The sequence below is a fragment of the Etheostoma spectabile genome, chromosome 8 (genome assembly GCF_008692095.1).
Source record: "Etheostoma spectabile isolate EspeVRDwgs_2016 chromosome 8, UIUC_Espe_1.0, whole genome shotgun sequence".
Taxonomy (NCBI): domain Eukaryota; kingdom Metazoa; phylum Chordata; class Actinopteri; order Perciformes; family Percidae; genus Etheostoma; species Etheostoma spectabile.
In genome coordinates, this window is record NC_045740.1 from 23,014,450 (window position 1) to 23,040,304 (window position 25,855).

The 25,855-nt window shown below is 43.9% G+C and overlaps 1 protein-coding gene and 1 long non-coding RNA gene across 3 annotated transcripts; one reads left to right on the top strand and one right to left on the bottom strand.

The window, feature by feature from the left end:
• Positions 1–1,526: 1,526 nt before the first annotated feature.
• On the top strand, positions 1,527–15,847 carry tgm2l (transglutaminase 2, like). 2 transcript variants are annotated; one of them, XM_032524146.1, is made up of 15 exons: positions 1,527–1,767; positions 2,793–2,963; positions 3,651–3,881; positions 4,281–4,399; positions 4,888–5,016; positions 5,302–5,479; positions 10,229–10,370; positions 10,464–10,567; positions 10,890–11,038; positions 11,298–11,391; positions 12,224–12,369; positions 12,582–12,711; positions 13,022–13,182; positions 14,394–14,530; positions 15,677–15,847. In XM_032524146.1, exons 1-15 carry the CDS (start codon positions 1,752–1,754, stop codon positions 15,837–15,839), a joined length of 2,070 nt encoding a protein of 689 aa, XP_032380037.1. In that variant the 5' UTR covers positions 1,527–1,751; the 3' UTR covers positions 15,840–15,847. The 2 variants fall into 2 exon arrangements, with proteins under 2 accessions (XP_032380037.1, XP_032380036.1); XM_032524145.1 differs by having other exon boundaries at positions 10,890–11,032; positions 11,292–11,391.
• On the bottom strand, positions 6,009–25,745 carry LOC116694467 (uncharacterized). Its single transcript, XR_004333174.1, has 3 exons — positions 25,736–25,745; positions 13,902–13,908; positions 6,009–6,119 (listed from the first exon to the last, which is right to left on the bottom strand). It is a non-coding gene; the product is annotated as an uncharacterized LOC116694467 (long non-coding RNA).
• Between the last annotated feature and the right edge of the window lie 110 nt (positions 25,746–25,855).

The window sequence follows — 25,855 nt, forward strand, 5'->3', positions numbered from 1 at the left end:
TGTGATAGTTTACCTTGTAAATGGTTACATCATATTATATTGAATAATAACTGGAAGCTAGTCATAGGTCACTGTGTTGCAATTGCCTACTTGCAGAATGCAAAGCAGAACTGGGATTGTTACAGCCTTTTAAAACCTAACCCATCTCTCAGATTTGTTCAGTGGTATAACTAAATGAATGGGTGAATATAATGAAGTCAAACTAAGTGATGGAATTAGAGGAGGCTCAAAACCTAACATTTGCTCAAATTAAATAATTTCTTTATTAAAGGTCCCATGACATGGTGCTCTTTGGATGCTTTTATATAGACCTTAGTGGTCCCCTAATACCATATCTGAAGTCTTTTTCTGAAAAATTCAGCCTTGGTGCAGATTTACAGCCACTAGAGCCAGTCCCACAATGAGCTTTCCTTAGTATGTGCCATTTCTGAGTCTGTAGCTTTTGTGGAGAGAAGGGGGGAAAGGTGGAGGCTGGGGGTGTGGCCTTGATCAACTGCCACTTTGCTGGAGCTGGCTGGATTGTGATAGTTTTACCTTGTAAATGGTTACATCATATTACATTGAATAATAACTGGAAGCTAGTCATGGGTAACTATGTTGCAATTGCCCTACTTGCAGAACTGGCATTGTTACAGCCTTTTAAAATGCCAACCATCTCTCATATTGATATAGTAATACAACTAAATGAATGGGTGAATATTAGAGTGGTGAAATTAGAGGAGGCTCAAAACCTAACATGCCACTGCCACTTTGCTGGTTCGAAAATATGATGTCTCTCTCTCATGGGTGGGCCAAATTCTGTGGGTGGGCAAAGCAGAAAAAGGGGAAGTAACCTTGCCCCTTATGACCTCATAAGGGGCAAGTTATTCCAGATTGGCCCATCTGAGCTTTCATTTTCTCAAAGGCAGAGCATAGTACCCAGGGCTCGGTTTACAACTATCACTATTTCTAGCTACTGGGGGACCATGGGCAGGCTGGGGGAATGCATTTTAATGTTAAACCTCATAAAGTCATGCCATGAGACCTTTAAGAGAGAGAGAGAGTCAGATAAGAGAAAATGTAATGGGATGGTACCCCTCCACTGTGCTGGAACAGTGTTGAGGGTTTATTCAGTGTTACAGTTCTCCCTCTCAAGCATAGGATAAGCAACAAAGACCCTAGTGTCTCAGAAGCGATGACACAACTCGCTTTAAACTATCAACTCACACATTGCAAACACAGTCACACGTGCATCACAACCCAGGCTCACAGCAGTTTGTAAAATAGACAAGCAGATAAGCTGTGTTACTTTGTTGTTTTATGTTTTTAGTATTTTTAGGACTGTTACCACTGCTTTAATCAACAGTAATTCAACACAAGTTATCATAGTAGTCATTTTTTCTCAGCTTATCTGCTGATATAAAGAATACATGGTGCAAGCACATATTAATTTCTCATTGAAAAACATTGTTTGAAATTCATGGTGAGCGTCACAAAAAAAGGTCAACATTGTATCCTACTAGACAAATCAGTAGATTATAGTTCATCAGGGTTGTGTATGCAGGACACACCCACAGAGGACTTTTGGTAAGTGATGTCAGAGGTCACCGCAAGGGTTGAGGTGGATTATGTGAGTGTTTCGGGGTGAGTGTGTCTCAGAGAGGTGGGAGGGCCAGTCCTGTGTGTATAAATACTGAACTGTGATGGAGAGAGAGCATGAAAGAAGAGTTGGAGCAACATTTTAAAAGACTTGAATAGGAAGAGTATCTGCAATGGCCAACCACAATGGTAAGGGATTATCTCTATCTATCTATCTATCTATCTATCTGTCTACATCTCTTGCTCCCTTTCTCTCTGTAGTCAATATTACAAACCGTATGGGAGATTATGATAGGTGCGAAAAATGTGCTGAGGCATGAATCAACACTCGGGTGTGATATGACCCATCCTAATTCCTGCAACAGGTCAGCTAGGACAAGGATCATCAGACTGGCAACAATTTTTACAATTAAAAAAAAAACTAAAAACAAATGATGATTATTTGAGCTACAACAATGGCTCTAACTTATTTAGTTTTCTCAGTTTAGCACACATAGTTTGACATTGGGAAATACACTTTCTTGCAGGGAAGTAGATGACAAGATGATTAATGTCTGATTATAATTGTAAATATGAAACCACAGCTATGAGAGAGTTAGCCTTGCTTAGCATAAAGACCAGAAACAGTGGGAAACAACTACCTTAGCTCTGCCTAATAGCACCTCTAAACCTCAATAATTACTGTCAGAGGACATGTCTCATTGGGGTCTGGCAGCGAAATGGTGACAACAAGACTCCAGGAAATCACTGCGCCCGGCAAAATTCATCACATACACCACCACTGCAACTTTTGAGTTTTGAGGGTTTTGTCCTGATTCAACAAACGAAATATGACGTTTTAATCGTTAAGATTTACAAGTGTTGGTAGCCAAATCTTGCTAATGTTGGACAGAGCCAGGCTAGCGGATTCTTCCTCTCTCCAGTCGTACTGTAATGCTAAGCTAAGCATCTCCTGGCAGTAGCTTCATACTGTCAAGGGGTGTCGGACTGGGGGGGGGGGGGAAGGGGACTGAGTACCCAGGGCCTTCATGTGACGAGGGCCCAGAAAGATGCTAGATTGAATAGCTGTGGATGGGGGGAGGGGCCCAAAGAGAATGTCTTTCTACAGGGCCCAGAATGTTGTGCTATGCCCCCGCTTGCTGTACAGAGTTGTATTGATGTTCTAACTAACTCTTGGCAAGAAAGCATTACCCATTGAACTTTGTCTCTATTAGGTTTGATTAATGATGTGGATCTGCGAAGTCATGAAAACAACTTGGCCCACCGCACCAGGGAGATTGATAGGGAGCGCCTGATTGTTCGCAGGGGTCAATCTTTCTCCATAACTTTGCAGTGCTCTGAGTCTCTGCCCCCCAAACACCAGCTGGAGCTGGTCCTGCACCTTGGTGAGTACAGCCCACAGGCTCACAAAAGATTCTGTGGCTAAATGCTTACCCAATGGGCTATTACCCACTTACAAAGGCATGGCATACCCAAGCCAGTACGCTACAATAACAAATTCAATACAAAAGATATTTATTCAGTAAGTAATGCATGTGAACACACATAACATAACTTACTGTAATGCTGCAGTCAATCGGATCCCTATACACCAACAGTTTAGCTTGTCCTGCAGACTGCACTCTATACGTTTTTCTTCCAAGTATTTCATGACCTTTAAATAACTAGTTACTTTTACCAGATTTACTACCAATTCATAGCTACAGCAGAACAATGAAGCTAGTAAATATATGCCAATATGATATGCAACAAGGCTAGTTTAGCTGAGAAAGTTAGCTTATACACTCATCATGCTGAACATTCACATTCACGCAAAACACATCTTGCACGTCGAGCTATAACCAACACTTCTATACAACAAATATGTAGCCTATACTTTTTAACGTTAATGTTTATAAGAATAAGGTAAAGTTTTAGGTGATAACAGTTAGCTGCAACAACAGCTGTCTTGGCTCTGCGCTACATTCAATCATCATCCTGATTTCAGCAATACTGTGTGATCCTGACTCAGATAAACTGCAAGAAGATAAATTGATGCTACAGCTATGTTAACTTTTGTATTTTTTCTTCAGGCAAGAGAGACGAGGTGCTGATTAAGGTTCAGAAGGAGCGTGGGGCCGGAGACAAGTGGTGGTTTACGCAACAGGGAGTGCAAGATGAAATACTGCTGACTCTGCACAGTCCAGCGGACGCTATCGTTGGCGAGTACAGTCTGGCTGTGTTGATGATGTCACCTGATGGACGCATTTTAGAGAAGACCGACAAAATGAAGTTCCACCTGCTCTTCAACCCGTGGTGCAAAGGTAAAACATAAAGCAAAGTGAACACACTCTCTGCTATGTGCTTTCTCCAAGAGGTCAGACTAACTTCATTTATCATGTATGCCTTGATTCAGCCACAAGAAACAAAAACAAAACAGATTTTGTTATTATATTTACATTCAGCGGAGGTTTCTATGCTCATCCTGTCAGCTGTTTGGTGCACCCGTGGGAAAAGCTAAAAACCATATGACAGGATCATCCCATTACCAGTATCATCAACATACCAGATTATATGTCATGCTTTTCTAATTGAGGCCATCTTAGTGTAAAAAAAAAACTAATTGAAATAGAACTTGTTAATGAATTAATGTTAGTGTTTGTTATTTCATTAACAAGAAGATAGTGTACTCATGGTTGTGCGTGTGTGTTTGTGTGCACCAGATGATGTAGTGTACCTCCCTGATGAAAGTCTGCTCCAGGAGTATGTTATGAATGAATATGGAGTCATTTACATGGGGAGCTGGGATCACATCAACAGTAAACCCTGGAATTATGGACAGGTAACTCTCTCTCTCACACACACACACACACACACACACACACACACACACACACACACACAAACACACACACTGTGTGAAAAGATAGAGTATGTCGGGCCAGTAGGTGGCATGTGTGAATTGTCACAGCAGTGTGACAGAGGAGACTCGGGGGGGGGAACTGGCTGGATCAGGAAATCTGTTTGTTGGACGTTGATAACTTCTGAACAGGAGGTGTCAGAATGTAACCAAACCACACAAACAAGGGCTTGTTCCTTCACAGCTCACTGGTAGGGCAGAGAGGAAGAGAAAGTGATAGATGGCATAAAGAGAGGCAGCAAGATGGGGTAACAGACGCTCACATACACAGACCGACCAATGGGAAACAAATGATTTGAAATCTGTTTTTTAAAAAAGGTTGAAAGGCCTTTCCTGCTCAGCAACCAACTGTTTTCTTTGCTCCACTCTCATGTTTTCTCTCCATCTCCCTGTGACTCTCTCTCTCACAGTTTGAGGACTACGTGATGGACATCTGTTTTGAAGTATTGGATAACTCCAAGGATGCCCTGAAAAACTCAAAGATGGACGTTGAGCACAGATACGACCCCGTCTATGTCAGCAGGGTCATCACCGCGATGGTGACGATCTCTTCTACTCGCTGCTAAAACAACGCTAACAGTTTGACAGCAGGGGGAAAAAAAATCTGCATTTAGTTTTCTCTGTCTGTGTAAGCTCAATTCAATGACTTAAACACCTTGGGTGTGATAGCTACTTGCCAGAAACCCACCCCAGGAAGGAGTTGTCATCATACTAACCTTACTGTTTCATTAACAAATGATTCCTACATGTGATCCTATAGACATATTGTCAGAAAGATAAACAAACACAATGTTTAGATTGACATGTTGTCTCCACCCGTTCAGGTGAACTCTAATGGAGACAAGGGTGTGTTGACCGGTCGCTGGGACGACTCCTACTTCGATGGAGTTCCACCGTACAGATGGACGGGCAGCGTGCCGATCCTTAAACAGTGGAGTAAGGCCGGCGCAAGGGCGGTCAAATATGGCCAGTGCTGGGTCTTTGCTGCCGTCGCCTGCACAGGTGAGGCTTTAACAGAGTTCACTGCTGCATGATTGAATGTAATAGTTCTGAAAATGAAGGCAAAATGGCTTTTACAGAGTAATTGCTAGTGACTGCGTAAGGCATGTTTTTAAAGGGGACATGTTTTGCTCATTTTCAGGTTAATAGTTGTATTTTAGGTTTCTACTAGAATATGTTTAATGTTCATTTTTCTCATACCGTCTGTCTGGAAATACAATGTCAATATTCGTACAAAACAACGGCCTCAAACGCATCAAATTCCATTGGAAGACGAACTTGTCACAAACGCACGGCCATGAAAAAAAATAAGCACTCAACAAAGCCAATCAACAGATAATTTATTAGTTTAAATGATAGAGCAAAAATACATGTAAACCAACTAAACTGGGATGGGCAATCAATGAGTTCAGTGAGTGGATACATGAGTGAAAGAATATATGAGCTCTAACTAATGCAGGGTTTAAAGTACTATGGGCGATTTCTGCGTATGGATAAATTGCGTAAATTAATTAATCTGGGATTTTTTTTTATCCGCTGGGTTTAACCAATCATCGAACTTCCACCTACCAATGAAACAAGTTCTAGCCAATCAGATGCAAAGTAGGGCTGGTCCTTGCCGAAAGGAAGAGTGCGGTGTGGTCTCCCGGAGACCGTCTCCATGGAAAGGTTTATCAAACTTGGAGCATGTAGATACAGCTTTAGCGTCACTGTGTCCAGTTGTCTAGTTGAGAAAGGAGTTAAAAAGAAATGGCGCTGGGCCTGAATAGAGGACAAGAGGAAAAGGGTGGAAACGGGAAGCCGTTAGGCGTTTAGCACTTGGTGACTCAAGTTGAGGGAGCCGGGTGCTTGCTACTGCAGTTTATGTTCAACGAAGATACTCACTGTACGGCAGCAGCGGTAAGAAAGTGCCTGCTAGTCACAAAGCTTCGGTCCATATGCTTTGCCATACGAGTGTGTTGCCGCTGCGACTGCGCCTTCGCCTTTGCTAAACGACCGTGTTTTTGTTGTTTTTGTTTTTAGATTTTTTATCGGGGGGCTTTTCCGTTTTTATTTGATATGACAGCTAGGTGAGAAAGAAGGGAGACATGCAGGAAATTATCAGGTCAGATTTGAACCCTGGACCTCTGCGTCGAGGCATAAACATCGAAAGTAAAAACACAACATCTAGAAAGTTTGCCACAGAATCGAAAAGTTCACCAGCTCATAGTGCGCAGGTGTGGTCAGTGAAACAAATGAGTCCAGGATCTACCACTTCACTAACCCCCCCCCCGCCACGCCCACCTGCAGTACTTACAAGGAAACCAGCCACATAAACAGAGTGACAGGCAGACATGGGTTGTCACACTAGGCCCGGTCGAGATGAGCCAGGTCTGCGCAGAATGGATCACCGGCGATCGGGCCCGTGGGAGCCGGTTAGATTTGTGTCCGACTTGACCCCGACTTGCTTGACTCATGCACACGTAGGCAACGGAATTCACGAGAGCAAGGCGGCCGCAGTTCTGAGACGCAGGCGGCGCAGTTGCTTTTCACCGACTGCAAGAGCCAGGCGGACCCAGAGCATGCTGGGAAACACCGGCCTCTCAACTGATTTAAAATCTGATGGTTTACAACATGATGACGTTTTTATAAAACTTTTTTATCGTTTTTGAATCGGAGGGATTTTAATTGCTATTTGTCTGATTTAAAGACTTATTCTGTCCAGAACACACGTTGTGACTGATAGTGACGTTAAGAAGTCGGGAGACTAAATCTGATCAGATCACTGATCATTTACAGTGTGTTGTTTATTAAAATCAGCATCAGATCACATGTAGAGCACTTTGCCAGCTACTCTGTCATAATTAAAACAACTGGAGACTGTGTACCAGCTGATATGTGGGTCTGATTATATTTTATTAAATCGGAATCGCACCACAGTGTTTTTGTCACTTCCTGTCCAGCCTGAAGGCGGCTGGAATCGGCTGGAAACTGTCCGTCTTTACCGCAGCTTTTTGTCACCGCCCCCCGCTGAGGCGCAGTTCATCTCGAACGAGCCTACTGTATTCACCCTCTACATGCCCAGTCTGCTCTGATTGGTCAGTCTACATTTGCGCTTAGGCGTGTCATTGCAGCCAGGGAATGACTGTAATGGTTTCAACCTCGTCCTCTTGCAATTGTCCTGACATCTTATTTAAAGGATCAGTTCATCAAAAAAAACATGGCAATATGGGATCTTATGGTATAAAAAGGAATACATCTCTGAAAGTTTTATATTGACTTTCTTACCAAGAGTTAGATGAGAAGACTGATACCACTTTGCACTTTAAATGTGTAACTGCAGTTAGCAGCTGGCTAACTTAGCTTAGCATAAAGTGCGTCCCCAATAATCTAAAACCTTAGTGTCAACAGATTAGAGCCAATTTGCGGAGCCATGTTAAAAAACATGTGAAGAGAGGGGCAGAGCTGTCAACTGATCACCATCTGGTGGTGAGTTGGGTCAGGGGGTGGGGAAGACTCTGGACAGACCTGGTAAGCCCAAACGGGTAGTGCGGGTAAACTGGGAACGTCGGAGGAGGCCCTGTCCGACGGACTTTCAACTCACACCTCCGGCGGAGCTTTTCGTGCATCCCTGTGGAGGGCTGGGGGCATTGAACCTGAGTGGACAATGTTCAAAGCTTCCATTGCTAAAGCTGCGGCGGCGAGCTGTGGTCTTAGGGTTTTAGGTGCCTCAAGGGCGGTAACCCACGAACACCCTGGTGGACACCGGTGGGTCAGGGAAGCCGTCCGACTGAAGAAGGAGTCTTTCCGGGATATGTTGTCTCGGAGGACTCCGGAGGCAGTTGCAGGGTACCGCGGCCCGAAGGGCTGCAGCCTCTGCTGTGACAGAGGCAAAGCAGCGGGTGGGGAGAAGTTCGGAGAAGATAATGGAGAAGGACTTTCGGGTCGGCACCAAGGTGCTTCTGGAAAACCGTTCGCCACCTCAGGAGGGGAAGCGAGGAATCATCCAGCTGTATACAGTAAGGGTGGGACCTTGTGACCTCAACTGAGAGAGGTAATAGGGCGGGTGGAAGGAGCACTTTGAGGAACTCCTAAATCAGCTGACACGCCCTCTTTGGTGGACGGCAGAGCTGGAGGATGATGGGGATTGTCGTCAATTTCCGTGGTGGAAGTCGGCTGAGGTAGTCAAACAACTCCACAGCGGCAAGCCCCAGGGATTGAGAGATCCGTCCGAAATGCTTGAAAGCTCTGGGTGTGGAGGGCTGTCTTGGTTGACACGCCTCTTCACATTGCGTTGGAAGTCTGGGACGGTGCCTAAGAGTGGCAGACCGGGGGTGGTGTTCCCCTCTTCAAAAAGGGGGACCAGAGGGTGTGTGCCAATTACAGGGTATCACACTTCTCAGCCTCCTGGTAAAGTCTACTCCAAGGTGCTGGAAAGGAGGGTTCGGCCGATAGTCGACCTCGGATTGAAGAGGAACAATGCGGATCTCCGTCCTGGTCGTGGAACAACGGATCAGATCTTTACTCTCGCAAGGATCTTGGAGGGGGCCTGGGAGTATGCCCAACCAGTCTACATGTGTTTTGTGGATATGGAGAAGGGTATGACCGGGTCCCCCGGGAGAAATGTGGGAGGTGTGCTGCGGGAATATGGGGTGAGGGGGTCCCTTCTTAGGGCCATCCAATCTCTGTAGACCAAAGCGAGAGCTGTTGTCCGGGTTCTCGGCAGTAAGTCGGACTCGTTCCAGGTGAGGGTTGGCCTACGCCAGGGCTGCGCTTGTCACCAATCCTGTTTTAATATTTATGGACAGGATATCGAGGCGTAGTCGGGGGGGGGGGGGTTTGCAGTTCGGTGGGCTCGGATCTCATCGCGTTTTTGCGGATGATGTGGTCCTGATGGCATCATCGGTCTGTGACCTTCAGCACTCACTGGATCGGTTCGCAGCGAGTGTGAAGCGGCTGGGATGGGATCAGCACCTCTAAATCTGAGGCCATGGTCTCAGCAGGAAACCGATGGAGTGCTTTCTTCGGGTGGGGAGTGAGTCCTTACCCCAAGTGAAGGAGTTTAAGTACCTTGGGTCTTGTTCGCGAGTGAGGGGACTATGGAGCGTGAGATTGGTCGGAGAATCGGAGCAGCTGGTGCGGTATTACATTCCGTTTATCGCACGTTGTGACGAAAAGAGAGCTGAGCCAGAAGGCAAAGCTCTCGATCTACCGTGCAATTTTCGTTCCTACCCTCACCTATGGTCATGAAGGCTGGGTCATGACCGAAAGAACGAGATCCAGGGTACAAGCGGCCGAAATGGGTTTCCTCAGGAGGGTGGCTGGCGTCTCCCTTAGAGATAGGGTGAGAAGCTCAGTCATCCGAGAGGAGCTCGGAGTAGAGCCGCTGCTCTTCGCGTCGAAAGGAGCCAGTTGAGGTGGTTCGGGCATCTGGTAAGGATGCCTCCTGGGCGCCTCCCTAGGGAGGTGTTCCAGGCACGTCCAGCTGGGAGAGGCCTCGGGGAAGACCCAGGACTAGGTGGAGAGATTATATCTCCAACCTGGCCTGGGAACGCCTCGGGATCCCCCAGTCGGAGCTGGTTGATGTGGCTCGGGAAAGGGAAGTTTGGGGTCCCCTACTGGAGCTGCTGCCCCCGCGACCCGATACGGATAAGCGGATGAAGAGTGGATGGATGGATGGATGTTAAAAAACATGTAAGGAAATGAAGGAAGAGAACGTAGGTAGGAACCGAGGAATGAATGGTCCCAGGCTGATGTGTGTTTTCTTCACAGTATTGCGCTGTCTGGGAATCCCAACACGCCTCATCACCAACTTCTCTTCAGCCCATGATGTCGATGGAAATCTCTCTATAGACATCCTGTTGAATGAAAGATTGGAGAGCGTAGATGGAAGAAACAAGAGAGACAGTAGCTGGTAGGAAGGAACACAGATTTTAAACCAGATATAGTAGAAGACATCACGTCATCTAATCTAATGACTTATCCTCTCTTCTACTCATGATTTCAGGAACTTCCACTGTTGGGTTGAGTCCTGGATGAAGAGAGATGATCTCCCAAAAGGATGTGACGGCTGGCAGGTTTTGGATCCCACCCCTCAAGAACTGAGTGATGGTACATTCTTAATTTTAAACCTAATGACATTTCTCACTTTCTCCACCTTAAAAACTAAAAGAATGTACATCCTACCTGTTGACTGGTGTGTTTCATCACCATAAACTCAAGACTGTCAGTGCTGGCTTCCTTTGGTATACTATTGTAATACTTTAGATTCAAGGGTGGTTGATTTTTTTTCTAAAAGCCGGATAATCAAACTGAGTTACCATCATTACAAAAATCAGAGGCTTGCTTCTGCAGCTTGTCACTGCTTCAACTATCTAAAGATTCAGGAAATGATTTGAAGAAATCCATGAGAAAATACACTTTTACTCTTCAGGTGAGTTTTGCTGTGGTCCGTGTCCAGTGACGGCCATCAAGGAGGGAAATCTGGGAGTAAAGTATGACGCTCCGTTTGTATTCGCCGAGGTGAACGCTGACATCATCCACTGGATTGTCCAACGTGATGGCCAACGGAAGATGGTGATTGCATTTTGTTTTGGTCTGTCTTTTATATTTGCTCAAGTTAACACTTTAGTGCAGAACTTTTTGATATTGATGAACGTCCTTTACATCCAAGCTACAAAGCAAATTAAGACAGCCCGCACAACTCTCTCTGTATTTCTCAGTATGGCTATGTTCAGAAGATTGTGTTCTCAAAAAAACTCAAGCATCTGCCCTTTTGAAGACCAAAGAATTAAAAAAGAATCAGTGATAATGGTGATTGGTATTATTGTTACAGATCAAGGTGGACCAGTCGGGTGTGGGGAGGAACATCAGCACCAAGAGTGTTTACGGCGACCACAGAGACGATGTCACTCTACACTACAAATATCCTGAGGGTTAGTTCTAAAGTCTTACAAAGAGGAATTAAAAAGAATGGGGTCATTAATTGCAGACATGTACAGCAGCCATAGTGTTAAACCCTTAAGATTCTTGCACACTGAGTCGGAAAGTTTTCATCCAAACGTTTTTGCACGGTAAAAGATAGCTACGACCTCAGGTTGTGTCAATTATGTTGTACACTACCTTTCGTCTGTCATACAAAAAAAAAAAAAATCAGATGTAGGTGTTTTGTGTATGTCCATACCTGTTAGCCTCTGATCAATTAGTTTGCGGAAATCTTTTTAATATGTGGCTCCTGTATGGCTAGCAAAGCATCAAATTGAGCCACTGACCCACCAGTGAACTTTAAATCGCTCGGGATAATCCCTCAGCTCCTCAATAAGAATGTGGGACTCTTCTTAGTCTCTGTGCAGTCTCAGGATTGGATAGACACAATATTTTCTTATTCTTTTTCTCTTTATAAGAAGAGAGAGGACATCAAAATCAACCTCACCACTTGACGAATCAATTTTGTATGGTTGTGCGGGGGGAAAAACTGTTTCTGTGCTGACAAATTTTTAGGGTGAGAGATACAAAAAAAACGCATCCAGTACGTCAGTCCAGAACAAAGCTTTCACCAACACTATGTAGCCTCCTACTGTTAAATCTTGTGACTGTAAGACTTTATTTCATGTGATTTAAAATAACTTTTAATACAACTGATTGAGCATGTAACTGATGGACGCGCTGAAGCTCCAGTTTTCTGTGAACTTGTGTAAGGCTGCTCACGGTCATCTGTTTAGACTCATGGCTAGGGCTAGCTGTCATGGACCCATGTCTTCTTCACAGGCTCCAAGAAAGAGAGAGAGGTGTACGAAAAGGCGGGATGCAAGGTCACAACGTCCACCAATGGGAGCGCAGAACCAGGACAACTGAAGCTGTCAATCGAGCATGCTAAGCCTGTATTTGGGACAGACTTTGATGTGATTGTTAAGGTATGGAGTGCTTAGACTGTAGCTATATAACTGGATGGATGAAATGCTAAAAGTGTTCCATTACATTATACACAGGGAACCTGGGGCTGCCGTTGTCAGTATATCTACTGTATATTCTTCTTGTAGTCCGTTTGACTTATGGACATACAGTGAGATACAGATATAACCGTGATCAATCCATTCATCCACCCATGAATCCTCTCTGCCTGCAGGTGGAGAATAAAGGAAGCATAGATGCTCATGCTAAGCTGTCCATGCTGGTCTTGGCTGTAACTTATAATTCTCTCCACCTGGGGGAGTGCCAGAGACAAACAATCAGTGTGACGGTACCCGCTCACAAAGGTTAGTAGCAGAAATAAACACACAATCTCTGTTGCGTTGTGCTCAGAAGTCGTATTTTCCGAGGTCAAAATCGGACACATGCTCTCTGACCTTGGATTTTCAATGACTTGTAAATGGTACGCATGAGTGTGACGTCATTCCCAGCTTTGGCTTCCGAGTTCTGAGGTAAATTAAGTCTCTGGTGCAGACATATTGTAAAACAACAGCGCTATGTCTTACCTCAACACTTCATCCTGCTCTCATTTGTAGCAGCATGATTTACCATTTTCTGTGTGTGTGTGTGTGTGTGTGTGTGTGTGTGTGTGTTCAGCCCACAAGGAAGTCCTGCGTCTGCACTACGACGACTATGCCAGGTGTGTCTCTGAGCATCAGCCGATGAGGGTGAAAGCTTTCTTAGAAGCTCCAGGTGAAAGCGAACCCATCATGACCGTGGCCAACATACCACTGAGCATGCCTGAACTCCTCGTACAGGTAGGTACACACCGAGCTCGCCCAGAGGTCAGAGTTGGACCTTACAAGGTTTTTAATGCTTCTCCAACGTGTGTCTAAAGGAAAGGTAGAAGACTGAAATAAATAAGTTAAAATAAATAAGTTTTATGTTGAGCTAGGAGACTACTGACATCAACAATTTGATGTTTCACACATGAGATTTAACTGCACGAGAAACATCCCATGCGTCATTTTTGGAGGTTGTTATCCCAGTTTTTAAAGGGGTGCTATGCAGTTTTGGCCATTTCTTCGCTTTTTGCTCGTAGGCTTCTCGGTAGAGCGCCCCCTACAGCTTCGGAATAGATATTTGGCAGCTCCTCTATTTACTTGTGTCTGACTTCTTGCTCGGTCAGTCTCCCGTTTCCTCTTTCTCTGTTCCTCGGACAATGCTTTCCTAGCTCTCTGGTTCTTTTTAGCCAGCTCAAACATGACGATAGTGTAAAAAAGAAAAAAGAAAAAAAATGGTTCTGTTAGAAAAAACTAACTCATGTTCTTGGATTAATGAGGATAAAGAGGGGCTAGAGTTCCAATGAAATGAAACAGCATGATAAAAATGACATGACAAAGACAATAAAACACAAAACATAATCCCACTGCTAGCAGCGGACTTGTTGCAAGGCTGTTTTTTCCACTCAGGCGCTAGGGGTAAGCGAGAAGATCACCATTCAACTCGAAAAAAGTCATGTAACCATTCCAATGACTCCAGTGCTGTTCAGTTAAGGTAAATTGATCTGATAAAACTGCATAGTTCCCCTTTAATGGAAATAAATAAGTTTATGTATAAAACTGCAGGATAATGTATGTACAATCATCTGGAAGCTCCTTGGATTTCTGAAATTTTCCCGAAGCCCAGGAACCAGTTTAGGAACTCAGGAACCTTGCCTGCGTTTTGACTGACGGGGTTAAGGTTAAGAGTTTTTTTCCCTCTGTCTCTGGGCTCATTGGCATACTCTCTACAGTTCTCCAGATGCAAATCTAAAATGGACATTTCTATCCTGAGTTGAGTTCCTGTGGTTGGGTAGTAGCCTACTGGAAATTCTTTGGACAAAACCAGGCGCTCATCCCAACGAATCCACATCTCTGTCTGGTGGAAGTCTTTTGATGTTTGAATGTTTCCAGATTTGAAACTGTGATGTCCTACACTGTGATTATTTATCCTATGTTAGAGTTGAAACTGCCTTCTCTGTTTCCAGGCGCCTGGAAAGGCTTTTGAACGGGAACAAGTAACAGCCTACATCTCCTTCACCAATCCTCTGCCGGTTGCTCTGAAGGGCGGCGTGTTCACTGTGGAGGGGGCCGGCCTACTGTCGGCCACGGAGGTCCATGTTAAGTAAGTACATGTGCAAATAATTGACAGCCAATATAGATATTCCTCACGCAAGCATATATCACACACCCTAGAATATAAGATGGTGGTTGTGTCTATAACTAAACATCCCACATGAATTAAAAATCTGGTTGGAATTAAAAAGGCAGCCTCCAAAAAGTGGGAAGTCAGTTATAGAAGCCCAGAAGCACAATATATCAGAATGAGTATTCTGAGTTTAAAAACCAGCTGTTGTAGCCAAACTAGCAGTATTTCGTATATAACCTACGGACGCCCTGAGAGGCAAGTGAGGAAAATAATCTAGGGATCCATTTTCTGATAAGAAAATATGTCTGATCTAAATTATTTTCTCTCCGGGGAAAAAAAGTTTTTTAAATATTTTTTTTGTCTGTGAAAACAGGTGGGGGAGTAAAAAAAAAAGACTAAAACGATAGATTAGCGCTGATTAAAATACATAAAAAAATAATAAGTTACATAACTTGCTAACACACAGCATTTTGTTTAGAGTGCATGGATAAATTCAACTCACCTGGAGGAAACCATGAAATAAGGATTAGATTAGGATAGATAGATAGATGATAGATATTGATCCCAATAAAATGGGAAATTACAGTACATTACATTAAATCACAAAAAACAAACACTTAGAAACTTTATCCTGACAAACTAAAATATGTTTCACCTGCAAAAAACAAAAAAAAGAGATTAGAAAATGTCTCCTGGCAAAACATTTCTTTTTTTTACCTGTTCATAAACACAGTAGAGAATTAAATTATACTGTTTATTGATCCCCAGTGGGGACATTACAATTTACATTCTGTTTTGTTAGCAATCACTACACACAGGCCTGATACACACACACACACACACACACACACACACACACACATGCTCAGGACCTATTCATGCACAAAGGGAGAGATGTCAGAGTGAGTGGGCTGCCAGTGCTGGACCAACTGCTGGGGGTACGGTTCCTTGCTCAAGAGCACCTGGCAGTGCCCAGGAGGAGAACTTCCCAACCCAACTCCCTACGGACTGAGCTACTGCCCCCCCTCGACAACAGATCAAAATTGTCCAACACTTAGTTACACGACAGGACCTCAATAACTAAAAATAAAAATCAACAATTCTTTCTCTTTTCTTTTTAAGGGGGGACATATCTCCGGGCCAGAAGGTGTCTGTCAGGCTCTCCTTCCCACCCGTGCGGACCGGGGTCAGGAAGCTCCTGGTGGACTTTGACTGCGATAGACTGAAGGACGTGAAGGGAGTCGCCACTGTGGTTGTCCACAAGAAACGACCATGGAATTCCTGAATATTATTTTTAAAAAACATTTGAGCTCACTGAAACCGCCCCATCTTGTATTGTGAGATAACGTGACATTTTCTGGACGGGAGAGGAGGAGCTGCCTGTTTGAACGTATTATAACAGTGAACTATTTACGCAAATAAGTTTTTACATAATAAATTTGTGTCTTCCAGGATGACTTTATCCACAAAGAAATGCTGGACACAGTGCAAGTTTGATTACCTGAAAGCCACTACGTCAGATTTGAACACTTCTGACTTTGCATTACGCCTGGCACTAGAAATGTGGGCATCTAGCCCAGAAAGACAACAGAGGACAGCATCTATTTAGTCTAAATATGATGGAAGATGAAGAAACTACAAGTTTTAACATCATTTAATCCTAATATTTTTGCATTTTTATATTTCTGTGTTCAAGCTGATATGACACATGCACAGTAGGCTTATGCTTTCAATAAAGTTGTTTTTCACCTGTATTGACTTGACCAGACTTGTTATTAACATCGATGTCTCTGAGCTAGGCGATGAGTTGGCTATCTGCCACATCATTTTAAACGGTACAGCAAATTGTTAAAGGTGAATTATACTGTCAGTTGAGTTGGAATTCAAAATAAAGTGCCCAGAAAATAAGAGAGAAAAAGTGTCTTGAGTAGGCTGGTCCTCAGTGGATCTCAGGGTTGTATGTTGCCTTCATCTGCAGAGACTTAATACAACATAGAGAAGTAGTTAAACTGTTTTAACAATGAGTAGAAGAGATGGTCACCATCGCAGTGATCACCCTGCTGAAATAGACAGGGTCATATTTGTGCTCAACGTCCATCTCTGAGTTTTTCAGGGCATCCTTAGAGTTTTCCAGGACTTCAAAACAGATGTCCATCACTTAGTCCTCAAACTGAGAGAGAGAGTCCCAGGGAGATGGAGAAAGGAAACAAACCGGTGGTTGTTGAGCAACATTTTTTAAAAACAGATTTCAAATCACATTTGTTTCCCATTGGTCGGTCTGTGCATGACTGTTACCCTACCTTGCTGTCTCTATCTGTGTGTCTGTTTCTCTTCCCTTCCCTTGTTTGTGTGGTTTGGTGACATTCTGACACCTCCCATCCAGAAGTTATCTCCGTCCAACAAAAAGTGTCACACTGCTGACAATTCACACATGCCACCTACTGGCCTGACACAAACATACTCAATCCTTTCTTGTGTGTGTGTTTGTGTGTGTGTGTGTGTGTGTGTGGTGTGTGTGTGTGTGTGTGGGCCTCACATAGCAACCATGACACTGTTGTCCTATGAAAATGTCCATCATTTAGTGTTTTGAAGATAGATGTTTGGGATGGAAAATGCTCAGTCTGTTTGAAAAGTGGTAATGGGGACCAGTCCTAACAGACAGTCCCCCCCCCCCCTGCTCGGTTTTACGCTGACTGAATTGGAGTTGCTGCAGCCTGAAGTCTGAAGGTCTGTCTTCTGAGCTGCTGTTCGCTCTCCTCCTGGTGGGGAGTGAGGCAGAGAGACTGCAGCTTTGTTGAAGCAACACTAAAGATTTTTCCTGCTTCTTCCCCCCCTACAGGTTTGAAGCGGAATTGTCCCATTACAGCATGTCTCATTGGAACTACACATCCGCTACCCCAATTTGGCAAACTTGCATAGTGCAGTTATAGCCGATAGAGAATTTTTGTTAATGTAACACTAAGCAATTGTTGCTTCCAAAGAATGACAAATAATTTAAGATTTGACAAAAAGTGAGTCAAAGTATGTCTCGTGTAAAAACCAAAGAGGTAAGCCTCTCCTCTCTAAGCGTAGCTCCTATGGCGCCATTTTGATGCTAGTAAGCCATCACCCGCCGTTAGCATTCCATTGACTGCCGTTCATTTTGGCGCCACTCTGACAGCGAATAACTTTACATCTGAAGCCTTTAAAGACTTTAATTGTCTGTTGTTTATTTTTAAAGAAACACGACAATGTGTAAAGGCCCTATTACCTTATACCTCACGTTATGGCTCCGTAGCAGACGCTATTGTAAATCTGTTGGTCCATTTCTTTAACTGTCTATGGTAAAAACAGTTGGAAGGGCTTTGAAGAATATTGAACATATTGGCCAAAACAGTGGAATTACAACTCCCAGCCCATCTTATGATGAGCTCTGGCCCAAAAAGACTTTCTGTAGTCTAGAAGAGAGTGTAGGCGGAGTAGCAGGGTCGGCCAGCAGAAGTCTCTAGTAGGCCTACACCTGCTGTGAGGATCATCCAGGTAATTTTATACACGGTTTTTGCTCCATGATTGCAGCACTAATCAAATCAATTCAATTTTATTTATAGTATCAATTCATAACAAGAGTTATCTCAAGATACTTTACAGATAGAGTAGGTCTAGACCACACTCCAGAATTTACAAGGACCCAACAGTTCTAGTAGTTTCCTCCAGAGCAAGCAACAGTGCCACAGTGGCGAGGAAAAACTTCCTTTTAGGCAGAAACCTCGGACAGACCCAGGCTCTTGGTAGGCGGTGTCTGACGGGCCGGTTGGGGTTAGATTGAAGAGTGGCAATAACAAAAATAGAAAAAATAGTAGTTTGTAGCAGTTCTTTGTAGTAGTTTATGGCATAGCAGGGCACTGTGGGCATTACAAGGCACAGCAGGATGTGTAGCGGGACCATGGCAACAGCTGCAACCATGATTTTGGAAACCTCCCTGATCCGAGGAAACATGCTGGCCGAAAAAGAACATAAGGACTCCGGGGAATGACTCCCCAGAGCTAGGTTAGTAACAAGCATTTCTGGGACATGGATGCACACAAATGGAAAGATAGAAAGATAGAGGAGCTCAGTGTGTCAAAGGAAGTCCCCAGCGGTCTAAAACTATTACAGCATAACTAGGAGAGACAGGGTAAAGAGAGAAGCCTGGTCGGGCTGTACTGCCCTGCCTTATTATATTATTAATTATATAATAGATAAATCTGACAACTATGACGAGAAGCAGGTGGGCCGGGTTAGGCGGACGCTGCGACTCCTCACTCCCTAACTATATTCAATTCAATTTAATCTTATTTATATAGCACTAAATCACAACAACAGTTATCTCTTTGCGCTTTTCATGAAAGAGCAGGTCTAGACCGTACTCTGTGATGTTATTTACAGAAACCCAACAATTCCCACTAACAGCAAGCAGGAAGCCGTTCCTCACAAAAAGGAACAGGGCTCCGCCTTGAACGCTGTATCTTGTTCTTATGATACATCCATGATAAGACCCCATGTGGGGCCCAAAGGCTCTTTGCTGCCGCTCATAAACACAAAAATAAGAAGAGGAAATACAGGCATAGTGCATCTGCAGATACAGATGGACCGGCACAGTGGGTGCGGTATTACAGTCAATTTATCGCACCGTTGTGACGAAAAGAGAGCTGAGCCAGAAGGCAAAGCTCTCGATCTACCGGTCAGTTTTCGTTCCTACCCTCACCTATGGTCATGAAGGCAGCATGACCAAAAGAACAAGGTCCAGGGTACAAGCTGCTGAAATGGGTTTCCTCAGGAGGGTGGCTGGCGTCTCCCTTAAAGATAGGGTGAGAAGCTCAGTCATCCGTAAAGAGCTCAGAGTAGAGGTTAAGGTTGAGGTGGTTCGGGCATCAGGTAAGGATGCCTCCCAGACACCTCCCTAGGGAGGTGTTCCAGGCACGTCCAGCTGGGAGGAGGCCTCGGGGAAGACCCAGGACAAGGTGGAGAGATTATATCTCCAACCTGGCCTGGATCCCCCAGTCGGAGCTGGTTGATGTGGCTCGGGAAAGGGAAGTTTGGGGGTCTCCTGCTGGAGCTGCTGCCCCCGCGACCCGATACCGGATAAGCGGACGGAGATGGATGGATGGACTAGGGGCGGCTGTGGCTCAGTGGTAGAGCGGTTGCCTGCCAATCGGAAGGTTGGTGGTTCGATCCCTGCCCCTGCAGTCATTGTCGAAGTGTCCTTGGGCAAGACACTGAACCCCGAGTTGCCCCCGGTGCTGCGCATCGGAGTGTGAATGTGTGTGAGTGTGTATCTGATGAGCAGGTGGCGCCTTGTACGGCAGCCCCGGCCACAGTGTATGAATGTGTGTGAATGGTGAATGTTTCCTGTAGATGTAAAAGCGCTTTGAGCAGTTGTTAAGACTGGAAAAGCGCTATATAAATACAGCACATTTACATTTACATTCATGCTTTTTGTCAATAAACACTTTAAAGACACTACAACTAAAGTGCCAGCAGAGGGAGCAAGAGAGCCATGTATATTACCAGAGGATACTGCTGCTTTGACACTGAACAGAGTAAAGCTGTCTTGTGGTTGACAGAGATAGTCAATTATCAAGCCGTATTGTTTTTTCCATAATGTGTGAAAAAACTAAACAAAGTAATAGAAATATGCCTAGGCCTACTACATATAAATCTAATTGAAATCATGTTTTTAAGCTACGTGCCTCAGGATGGCTGAGCGGTCTGTTTTAGGCTTACTTGGACTTCAAAAATGAGATTAAAAAAAAAACAAGTGTTGGAGGTTTGGACCAGTTGCATGTAGAGCAATCAGATATGTCTTTTAGTTTTTCTTAACCATGTTTCCTTAAACTATAAAGCTCAAATGTCACTATAGCTAAATCCCCAGCAGAGGGAGAAAGAGAGCCACATATAGGCCTAGTAGTTTAGTCGTGGAAATACACGTATACACAAATGTGAAAAGTGGCATCAACATCAGGTAATGCTGTCGAAATCGAAGTCGAGCACAGAAACAAAATAAAACATCCAGTTAACGAGTTGTGTCCCCTCCATTCCTCTGGATGGAAACAAACTGTTGTTGGTTTTGTGGTTCTATTCTGCATGAATTTACGAGATCTCGTGGGTCCTCGAGACTTCAGCTGTCAGTCATGGCCGCAACCGTTCTGAGACAAATCTGGACCTGGTGGGTGTTGACGGACGGCGGAGCACGGAGCCGATTCGCAGCGGAGCCGATCCGCAGTCGTGACGCATCTGGTGGAAATTGGGGGTTAGGGTTCCTACACTAATGACCTCTGCTTCAAATACCCGGTCAACCTACCACTCTTTGTCAGATCATAGTCAAGACGACCACGTTGGTCTAGCTGCTGAATCGACCAGTTTGCATCCGACACTCGTGTTTTTGGCTTGCTCTGATTGTTCTCTTTCTGCCTGACTCCTGCTGCCACTTCACGCCTGTCTGGGTCTCCGGACTATTGGACACGGACACGTGGACGGTACCACTCCCGCTCTGTACCCTGGTTCTGAAATCCGCTGGATTTGGACTTTGCTTTTTCCCTGTTGCATACCTGAACTTGGACATTTGCAGCAAACCTGTTAACCCTTGTGTTGTCTTCTCGTCAAAATTGAAAGTCAACGCTTTTGTTGACGCTTTTTATCGATGTTTGTCACTTTTTTTAAAACTTTTAACACTATGTAGCACTAACTTATTAACTTAAGTTTTACAATTATTTTTGGAAGTTATGGTCAATAAACGTCATTTATAAATTTAGAAATTATACCTATAATGTTTGAGTTACAAAAGCAGAAATTAGGAATTATTTAGACTAAAATTAAAGGAATGTATGTCAACTTTTACTCAATATTATTTCAAAAGCACTTCAATTTGTTTTTCAATTGCTATAAAATTGAATAAGACGCCCCAAAATGAATGAAAGTAGAGATTTATACTTGCCAAAGAGCGTTGTGTGGAATCAATCATGTTATGGACAACATGAGGGTTAAACTTTCATTTGGCTCTGCGTTGTTGTCTGAACTTCAACTTGAGTTTCACACGTAACACTAATATAGTGTTTTATTTCATATTTAATAACATATTACTGGTGAAAACTGGAATGATAGGCTGAATCTATAATTTTGTTCAGGTGCAATCCTGTTAGATCAGATCTAAAACCGGGGGCCTTCTTGATCTTGTGAGGTTACCGTTGCCCACGTGTGCATGACGTTGGAACAAGTCGGACACGGATCTAACCAGCATGCATTGGGTGGCGATCGCCGGTGATCGATTGCGCGCAGGCCCGACTCATCTCAAACAAGACTCCTCTATCTGAGCTGTTCCGCCTTCCGCCAACTCCAAGTCCCGTCAATCTAACATACATTTCTTTCTGCACTATACCTTTTCACATTCTAGAAAGACACGCTTCATTGCTTCAAGTAGGCCTGCACAAATAATCGTTATAAAATCGCGATCTTGATTCGTCCTGTTCACGATTTTATTTTTAAATAAGTCAGATTAAAAAAATAAAAATAAAAAATCTGGCTGACTTAACCCTTGTGTTGTCTTCCAGTCAACCATGAAAAAAACCCCAGTTCTTTTCAACATTATTATTGCTTTTTCCAACATTTTTGTCACTTTTTCAATGTTGTGGGAGCTTTTCTTGATGTTTTTTGATATTTTTAATGTTGACATTTTCAGCGCTTATTTCAATAGTCCATTTTTTGTGACAAAAAAACAACAAATGAACTATAAAGGGGTCAATTTGACCCAAGGACAACATGAGGGATAACACAGCAACTCAGGCCGGCATGGCAACTCAGGCCAGCATAATGCGGCAACTCCGGCCAGCATGGCAACACAGTTATGCACTCAGTTCCGTCCCCCAAACCCAACCTGGGTGCAGGTTCCACAGGAGAGGAGCGAGACAGCTCTAGGCACCAGCTCCCAACCTGCTTCAGAGACTCTCTGAACCACAAACAGCTCTGAATTCTGGGAATGTAGTGCTATAGTGGACACTAATGCACTAAGATCACATCTACATATCTTGGTGCTTGACTATTCAGCTTTGTAAGTCAGGAGAAGGATTTTTTTTTTTTAAATCTCAGATATACAGGAAACCAACACAGAAGTTAAAGTTAATAAAGGAGAAGCATGATCTCCGTTCTTAGGTCTTGTCAGAACCTGTGCTGCCGCATTCTGGATCAGCTGGAGAGTCTTTTGAGCAACCGTAGTCCAGCCTAACGCAACAGAAGCATGATTAGTTTTCAGCATTGTGTTGACACAGGATAGTCCCAATTTTGCAATGTCACGAAGAAAAGGCTGGTCCTGAGATTGCTTCAGAAGGGTGTGAACAGATATAGCATGATCAGAATATCTCCAAGATTTCAGACAGTAGCGCTGATGCCAGTGCAAACAACCATAGCAGCTATATCTTGGGATAATGAATTTCAGCAGACCCCCAGCACCATACTTCAGATTGTTGGGGTATAACATTGGAATTTGTAGGTCATCCAGGATTCACATCCATAATGCAAGCTTGAAGTTTAGCTAACTGACCGACTTTGCAGGGCTCGATTGACCAGTATATGAGGGTAAAATAAAAATAAAAATAACGTCTGCAAAATTAAGACAGCGAAATTGTCATGGGTTGGGGTCCTGTTGGGATTTTTTTCTTTCTTTTTTTTCTGCCTCATTGTGTTTATTTCCTAGTTTTCTCCCTGGTCTTGTGGTGTTGATCCTGTCTCGTGTTCCCCGGTAAGTGTTTGTTCGGCTTCTTGTTTTATTTTCTGTTTTCTGTCTCGTCTTGCCTCTAGGTTTACTTCCTCTGTCTTCCCGCTCTTGTGATTACCTGATGTTTCCAAGCTGATTCCCTGCCCTCCTGTCACCTGCCTCTCGTTCCCTCTTTACCTCGTGTATTTAATGTCTGTGCTTCCCTTGTCTCTTGTCAGATCCTTCTGTCTTGTCGACGTGTGAGTCTGTGTGCCTCCCGTGTATTTCTCCTGATCGTCCCAGTGAGCTTTTGTTCCAGATCTTCCCCGTGGTTTTTCCCTGTCCCTGTGATCCTTTTCGGCTTCCCCCTCCACCGGACCTGTGTGGACCTTTTTGCTTTTGGACTTTTAAGTATTTTGATTATTCCTGGACACTGCCCGTTCCTCTGCCTCCTGTGTTGCTTCCTTTGGACTTTCTTCAATAAATCTGTGTTCGCCAGCACCTGCCTGCCTGTGCTCTGCTTCTGGGTCCTCATTCCTGCCTCATCACAACAGAAATCTTGGCATCAGAAAGAAACTGATCTCAGCCCTGGAACATACCACATAAAATATTCAATTAAGCAAAGTTTAGTTATCTAGACAATTACAAGACATGGAGTGAGTCAGTCACACATTTAATTATTCAAGTACCCTTTAGTAATTACGTAACCTTAGCAAAAAACCTTTAGGGGCTGCTGGGTAATTCTTCAAGGGGGTGAGCCAGCCTCAACGTATATAAAGATCAGAGGGCTGTTTTTGTGGAATGCCTATGATCTTAACGGCTTGCCTGGCTATCCTAGTCAGCTTTCGCTTGCATTTGTTTGGTAGGAAGCTCTACCAAGATGTGATGTTGGAATCGATGACAGACTCTGTCAGTGATTGGTATACTTTAGATAGAATGACTTGTCTCACTTCAAATCATTTAAGCCTCCTGAGGAGACACATGGGCTGTTGGGCTGTTTTGTAAATTGTGCCAACATACAGGGTGAAGGTGTGATGGTCAGTCCCTCCAGGATTTCACCATGTCCCGATTGCGCCACACAAATTCAACCAATCGCCGTGACTTTGATGCGACTCGCAACTTCGACCAATCTCAGCAGTCCCACGTGCCAGACTTTTTTTTATTTTATTTTGTGACTCTGAGACCCAGTGGCCAAGCGGGAGTGAGAACAGGTTGACGTCACACAAACAGTACATCACCAAATTAATTTCCTTGTTTCTCCCAGAGCCTCCGGTTTCTGCTATAAAGATGAGACGTGTGTGACTCAAACATTTCATTTACCAACAAAACGTACAGCGAAAGACCATGAAAAACATTTCAGACCGTCCTGCCAACCTGTATACATTTTAACATCAATGTATTGCTCTTCTCCTCCACATAGATTCCGAGCAGTGGTTCGTGTTGTGTGGGATCCAACCCTCAGCAGGAGCTGCATTGTTGAACCTGGCATAGAAAATATTCAGTTCCTCTGCGCAGGCAGCAGGATCTGGGCATTGGATCATGCCAGCAATCTGAGTCGTGTCCATCATGGTGTTAAGACATTTCCAGGCATCCCTCACATCTCCCCTGGCGAACCTCTCCTCTACTTTGTTCTTGTAATTAAGCTTGGCGAGCTTGATCTTATGCTTTAGGGATTTTCTGAGCTCTTCACGTTGTTTGTCTCCTTGAATAAAAGCTATTTTCTTCCATATTAGACAGTGTTTGAGGTCTTTTGTAATCCAAGGCTTTTTATTACCAAAGAGCTTGACATGTCTAGCACTGAGCTGTTGACTTGTTGAGCAGATGGACTCTTTAAGTGTGTTCAAATTGCCATTGCAGGCCTGGAAAAAGAACATTTCCCAGTCTGTGAGCTGATAGCCTCCCCTCGGCCTTTCTACAGATTCAGTATTCCAAACTAGGATGGGATGGTTTTTATCTGAATCTTCAGTGTTTTTTCATTTATTTCTGTCTGTATTTAGGCAGTAGGCAAGTGATAACGCATTATGATCTGACAGACCAAGGGAAGGACAGGGCTTGGACAAATACCTGGATGGTTTCCAAAACATAAAGGTGATATATGTCATAGTAGGTTTAACTAAAAAAATATATAATTAATTTACTTATCTATTTTTTTCCACATAAGGTTATAATGAACATCTTTGTGTGATGCCGAATTGTTTAGACGTTGTATAACATGTTTGTAACATTTGCAAATTAATAATAATAATAAAAAATTGCATTTTAGTTAGTTTTATCAATAATTAACCTGTGCCTAGGTTATTTCCTTACATCTCTCCGTCTCTGCTGATTGAGAAAGATTGAGAGTTCTCTTGGCACAGCTACCAGAAGACTTACAACTTTCAGACAGGTCGCTCACGTCACATCTACGTCATCAAGCTCAGTTGGAGGCTGCAGTAACGCTCAGCCATCACCGGAAAAGTGCTTCTATTTTCCTTCACTGGTCTCCGTCCAGAACATAGACTAATACAGTCTTTGGTCCAGAGCAACGGGATCTGACGGTCCATTTCTTTAACTGTCTATGAGAGCAACGGGATCTGTCGGTCCATTTCTTTAACTGT

Bases quoted from the DNA above. Each gene is read 5' to 3' on its own strand.
- tgm2l (XM_032524146.1), top strand. The intron at 10,371-10,463 runs GTAGGAAGGAAC...TCATGATTTCAG, and splicing joins AACAAGAGAGACAGTAGCTG to GAACTTCCACTGTTGGGTTG. The intron at 12,370-12,581 runs GTATGGAGTGCT...CTCTGCCTGCAG, and splicing joins ACTTTGATGTGATTGTTAAG to GTGGAGAATAAAGGAAGCAT.